This window comes from Limulus polyphemus, unplaced genomic scaffold, assembly GCF_000517525.1.
Source record: "Limulus polyphemus unplaced genomic scaffold, Limulus_polyphemus-2.1.2 Scaffold2809, whole genome shotgun sequence".
Classification (NCBI taxonomy): domain Eukaryota; kingdom Metazoa; phylum Arthropoda; class Merostomata; order Xiphosura; family Limulidae; genus Limulus; species Limulus polyphemus.
In genome coordinates, this window is record NW_013668419.1 from 53,786 (window position 1) to 60,532 (window position 6,747).

The following is a 6,747-nucleotide window of genomic DNA, read 5'->3' on the forward strand; positions in this document are numbered from 1 at the left end:
CTACAACCCATTCCAGTGTGATCCGAGTCATGATCCATTACCTTTTATTAGCACAATCTACAACCCATTCCAGTGTGATCTAGGTCATGATCCATTACCTTTTATTAGCACAATGATGTACTTGAAACACTCTCACCCCTTTTTTCTTTTGCTGATAACTAGCAGTTTAATCCTACGAGTGCCAGCTGCATTTGCAGCAGCAAGCACGGCAAGTCTGTCCTTTGTATCCTTCACACCTGTAGGTGCACTTTCATCAGGGTTTTTCTCGGCAGATACTGCCAATATAGAGAAGTCTCATCTACATTATAAACTTGATCACTTGTGAGATTCTCATCACTTATCAACTTTGCAAATTCATCTACATAACGTTGAGCTGCCTCATGAGTTTCTGATGCACGGTCCCCACATACCTGGAAGAAACATATACCATATTGGATCCTAAATTTCGTCAGACAGCCTGTAGTGTAATTAGCTTCTGTTTCCAGATTCATTTCCTCATGAGCTATTTTGGCCTGTTCTATCACCATATTTCTAGAGAGAGAGGTGCTTTTTCGCTACGCCACTACCTAATCCATTCCGTGAGAATAATATCTAAATCATTACACGGTTTTTATGGTCATCGGTTTTGAGAGAATCAACCTGTAGTAGGTATAGCTTTTCTACATTACATAATTCACATGTTGTATTAACCAAAATAAGTGAATTAAAAAGAAATGAGTCCAGATGTTTCAAACAGAAATGGTTATTGTTGAGATTCAAATGTCTTATTAGGCAACCATCGACTTTGTGTTAAATCTTTAAAAAATTTTATAACCTGTTTGAAGTAATTTTGTGATCAACATTAAGGTTATTATAGACTTCTCAGTGAAACCTTTAAAATCATTTACTTTCTTCTCATTCATTATTTACTTTATTTTTTATCAAAATAGGACAAAAATACTTTAAAAACCTATATTTTTAACAAACAATATTGCTACCAAATTTTTCTATATTGTTGTCATGATATTGCAGTAATTATCCAGTGTAAATCTGTGTAAGTATAAAATATTTTATGTGGGAGTGAATAATTCGGATGTCATTTATCAGTATTTTCATGTTAAAATCTGTCGTGACACAAAGTAACGGATTTCTTTGTGGTTGGAATAGAAATTTACATTTATGATAGCTCAAATGTAAATTGTTTCTTTATATTTAACTACAACTTGAATAAGGAAATCATTATTTTTTATATTTTTAGTAAACGGAAACTTTAGAAAAAAACCATTTGCAGTAGCCCACTGTTAGGCCTGTTGTAAGATAACATAGTTTTTCTTTATAGTGTTGATGGTTGATTTAATATTTTTACAAGTTTCACTAGATGCGTCATTCGCATTATTTATAATATGTTCAATGGGCCTACTGTTCGTGTAATAACGAGTTTATCACAATGTTTATTTAGGTTCAGCCATGCTTGTATTATTAACCCTAACTGATGTAATCTACTCATTACCTTCCTATAACTTAAATATTTTTTATTTGCTGTTGGATAACAGCCGAAATTTAAAAACCACAATATTTATTTATTTCTAGACACTGAAAACATACGATTTGTATTTGCTGCTGTTAAGGACACCATCTTGCAGCTAAATCTCAAGGAATACAACCTGGTGTAGGAAAGGGACCATCTAGCAAGAAAAAGTATCTTTTGCATCATTTGCTTTTATACAATGGTATTTTCTAACCCATTTTTGTGTAACTCGTGTGAAAATGTTGGCCCTAATTTCCTGCGTGGATTCAACTATTTGTACTTGTATGCCTGTGTATGTGTTGTAAGTGCATACATGGTATCTTGGTTACAGTGTTCTACACATGTATTATTCTTCTTCTATTGGACTTGGAATATATATAACGCTTAAATACATGTGCTTCCTAACTGTTGAACCACTTCCTTCAGCAACAGAGCACTTTACTTTTCCTTCTTTTCCGTAAATTGCTCATCTGCACTGAGAATTAATTTGAATTTTATAGATCTTAAGTAAATTTGACGCTATATAGGCATCTATGTGCCAAATATTCAGAGTATTTTAACTGTTTTGTTTTATTGTTTTTATAAAAAGTATTGAAATAGTGTTACTATTTCGTACCAAAGAAGAAGGTAAAGAAGACTGCTTTGTTAGCATACTCTGTATTAGTTTCTTGCGCTGAATCATGGAACAAGGCAAATGAATCCGCCCATTTCTGAAACATTGTATGGGAGATAAAACTATTTTACTTTGGTGCTGAACGATCTGTGAATATAGTACTTCACGTATTAGTGGATCTGTAACAGTTCACCTTTAAAATCCCACGAATATTGTGCTTCATGTATTAGTGGATCTGTAACAGTTCACCTTTAAAATCCCATTTAGGAGAACAGTGAACAAAGCCCTGATAAAGAGCATGTTACTATTATTAGATTCTAGTCATCTTTCTACATATATTTTAACACTTCTTATGTTTAATGTGTCCTTCACTTTATTCTACAACTTTTAAAAACTTTATATCTCTGCACTGAAAAATGATAAGTTTCACGTCTCTTAAAAACGTGAAGCAGGCAGCATCTTAGAATTTATTTTCTTTTTTTTATTAATTAATAATGTAATAACGATATAGCTTAGTTTTATTATAAATTTTTATTTATTATTATTTTTAGTCCATGTTATTAATAGGTGAAAACTGGGCAGGAAGTTCAGAATAAACACCTGTACACATCGGTTGTCATCGTGTTTTAAACCTCGCACCAGAGATCATTCAAACCACGAATTTCATACAAGCCTCTCGTTGCGTCTTCAACTTCACGATGAAAATGCATCTAGTAGACATTCAAAGTCATTTATCTTCCCAACAAACAGAGTTGAAGACTCGCTTTGAGGCTGGTAACATGTGTCCCCCCCCCCTCCTTAACTGTATGAATGTTACAGCAGCTACAAAAAAGTCAACTTATTTTTTTAATGTAGAATATAATGGTAACAGTTGTTTTGAGTTAAAAATAAGCAAAATAAAAATATTGTAGTTCTTGCTCTTTTCCAGATGATTATTTTCGTTTTTGAGATTTTTAGAGATTATGTAGTTGAGTGCATAAACTTAACCCTAACTGTGTGACAACTCTTTGTATTGTTTTTAAATATTTTGATTTATATGTAAGTAAAAAAAAAACATAAATTTAAAACTTTGAGTAATGTAACATACCCATTTTTTATTATTAAATTTACAGCGAGATAGTCGCAGATTGTCTGAACAATTTTCCAAGGAAATTTTGCTTATTTTGTTCTGCAGGCTGTAGAGTTTTTGATTAGATGTGTATTCATAGTTAAAGGCATTTTGTAGGTAGCTTAATATCTTTTATTTTATGAGGAAAATAGTAATTCATCAGTTTTAAAGGTGATAAATTATTGGGTTGAATTAAAATTATCATACAAATTAGGTATAGTGTTTAAAGACATAGATTAAAAATTAAAATTGAAACGTTCTTTTATAAATTTTGAGTTGAGTGTCAGGTATTATCATTGAATTTTGCATTTGTTGTTTTTAATATACATAGTTCATCAAGAAAAGGAAGAGAAGTACAGAAAATTGAATTTTTGTAACATTAGGCTTTTTCCAATACTAGTAAAGAATAACATTTATATCGGAAATTTTTCGTTGCTTAAAGTTTATATTTGTGAGCAGAATAACGAGGCAGGAAATAAATTAGTAGAAAACTATGTCCATGGTGAGATTTTTCATGATGAAAATTGTGCAAAGTTTTAGAAAACTAAAGATTTATTTTTAACACCACTATTTTCTCTTCAGATTCTACAATGTCCTTTAACTTTGTCTACGGGTACATTGTATTAGGCTACAAAATAAAAAATGCAAGGTCATGATAAAGATAAAAATGTTTTATTTCTTTTTAAACACTTAAGAATTAAAAATTATGGCTTTTAAACATGGAGAAAAATGTTACTACATTTGCTTCAAGAAATTATGGAAATATATTTCCAATATCGTATCACACGAGCCTTCATCCCATAAGACAAGCACCATATTTAAATATGCTGACTCCTCTGCTTGAGATTCACATCAAATATAATTCATTTGGTATTTCCACAGTTAAGTTGTGAGTTTTCTAAATCCTATCCTAGATAGACGATTCAGTGCTCTACCGATTGTATTTTCCATTAATTTACACCTCTTACTAAAATAAAAACAGTACTTTCCTTCAGGTGTGGGTTGGCCCTGTGATAGAGCTCTGGATTTCAGGTTCAAATCCATGCTATACCATAAAATGTCTGCCACACTTTAAATTGTGTTTTTTTTTATTTTTACACTAACAATGTTACCCTAATTGGTTGGTGGTAGGGTACTGCTGACTGTCTGTCTTCCGTTTGGTTGCAAGAATCTGCCATCTGTACGTGTAGACGTGCACACATGATATTTCTACATGGACAGAATCATTCTGATAGGTTTGAAAGTTCCACTGCAAAAGAATCCATTACACTATCTTGAAAGGACTAAGTACTTGAGGTCATAGAGCCTATGTTGTTCTACGTGTACTCAGTTTATGATATGTTTTATGCACTAATACATCTTGAAAGTAAAACATTTTTCGGAAATATATTTAATTCCAATCTTTCAAGTTACAACCGGGTAAAACAAGTGCTTTGCTAATAGAATTACACCACTAGGGATGCCACCATGTAGATTAAACGTAACATAGTAAAGAGCAGTGTTTTCTCAAACTAAATATCGGGTAACTGAAACATTCAAGGTCTCTTGAAGATTTTGTTTGTATTACAATGTAAAAATATGTAGCTCTACCAGTAAATCTTTTTGTATCCTGAAAGAAGTATTAAGTCTTTCATATAGAGTACCGAATTAATAATATTTTTCATTTTAGTAATACATTAAATGTGTCTAAAATTCATAATATAAAAATTATATATATATAAAATTATTGTTTTAAATGAGAATTTTTATAGTTAAATGTATTTCAAACTTCAACCTCAGTTGTTAAACTAACAAGACAAACTCAATGTGGTTACAAGGCTATTCGTGCCTAAGGGTGTCGTATAGAAGTTTCAACAATGTGTATTCTGCATTTGATAATGGTTTATGACAGTTGTATGTGCATTAAAAACGTTGGCTATCTAAACAAGTTTTGGATTATACATTAAAGAAAATTATTGTCTTCCAGTTGGTAATTATTATTTAGCTTTAAAAAGTAAAACATTTTCAAGCTGTGTGTTTTTTGTAACGAGAATTACCGTTGTTTAGTTTCACTGTATCAAAATGAAGTTTACGAATTAGAAATTAAATAAGAATTGAGCTTTAATAACAACTGAAATTGAAATTAAATCTGTATGTTGTTTAATTTTTACACTGACCTTAAACTGTAAATGTTTAATTTCCAGTACTCGCAATAATGTATTTTCTCATATTTCCTTCATTCTTATCTTTACTAAATGCTCTAAAAATATAATCAAGTTTAATCAAAAGTTTATATGATCATTTATTGTCTTTCTCTATAAATCTGTTATTTGAATTGTAGAAATACTAATTTATAAACTATTTAATAAATTGTATTGTTTATTACTGTAAACAGCAACGTGATGTACGGGGTGTCTGGTTATTATGTTAATAAAGTTGTTTACTTTTTGTTTCAGAGGTTTGTAAATATAATTTCTAAACACCCTGTACATACATAGGGTAAATTACGTATCCATTGTGTTATGAACTGTGTTATCAAACTATATGTTTACTTGTCGACCATTGTATCCAGTATTGTACTTCTACGATTCACATGCAGTCACAGTGCTTTTGTTATACGATAGAGTGGCCTAGGAAGCTGTAACCACACCTTTGGCATTAAAGCCTAGTGCTTCCAAGCAAGTCCTAGAATGTCCACTAGAAGAAAAATATATATATATATATATACAACCATAATTGCACCAGGATTTAACAGCATTTAATCGATATTCGTGCAAAACATTTGCCAAAACTTTTAAGTAAAGAGGAATTGCAATTTTCAGCTATAGAAATGTAATTTTCTCAAGCAGTTCATCTCAACAAAGACCACTGTATATCTGAAATGTTTTTATCTTTTAAATGTTGTGATGGAAATAAAATAATTATTCCTAATCTGATTATCTTTAAAAACTTGTGACGTAACATTTCATATGATATATTTATAATTCTCAAATAGTTTGCATTGTTATTTACTTTACTGTGTGGTCGGGGGGGGGGGCATTTTTGATGCTAGCTACTGTGCCACTGACCTGGTATCATGGGCATCTGTTACATGGATATTTTATTACAAACATAGAAATGGTTGGTTTAGTAATTTTGCCAATAAATCGTTTTAGTTTTTTTTTATAGTTATATTACAATAACACTAAAGTTTTTATTGTTGATTTTTTTGTTCTTTTTTATAGTGTGTGAAGAAAAAGAAAAGCCACAATAACTAAAACTGTTTATTATATAAAGGAGTTGTATGATTTGTAACAGTACAATTTAAAACTATTTTTATAAATAAGCAAAATTGTTTTTTATACTTTTCTTCTTGAATATCTATCTGCTTTGTTGTTCTCTGAATTTTTTTTTTGTGCAGAAATTTTTGATCTTTGTTTGTACATGAGCTTGGGTTCAGGCTCGCCCCCCCCCCCCCCCCCCAAGGTAGAGCTCTGACAAACCAGGTTTGAATCCAGGTGGTACCACAAAATGTTCTCTACACTTTAATTAGTGAGGGCA

The 6,747-nt window shown here is 31.1% G+C and overlaps 1 protein-coding gene across 2 annotated transcripts in view; it reads left to right on the plus strand.

The window, feature by feature from the left end:
* LOC106467955 (guanine nucleotide-binding protein G(q) subunit alpha-like) overlaps positions 1 to 5,916 on the plus strand; it is a 32,059-nt gene extending 26,143 nt beyond the window's left edge. Inside the window, exons 8-9 of one of the 2 annotated variants that reach the window (XM_022396185.1) lie at positions 1,570 to 1,677; positions 2,672 to 5,916. In XM_022396185.1, the coding sequence (XP_022251893.1) occupies positions 1,570 to 1,652 (83 nt within the window). In that variant the 3' untranslated portion in view covers positions 1,653 to 1,677; positions 2,672 to 5,916. 2 annotated transcript variants of the gene reach the window in all.
* The last annotated feature ends 831 nt before the right edge of the window (positions 5,917 to 6,747 follow it).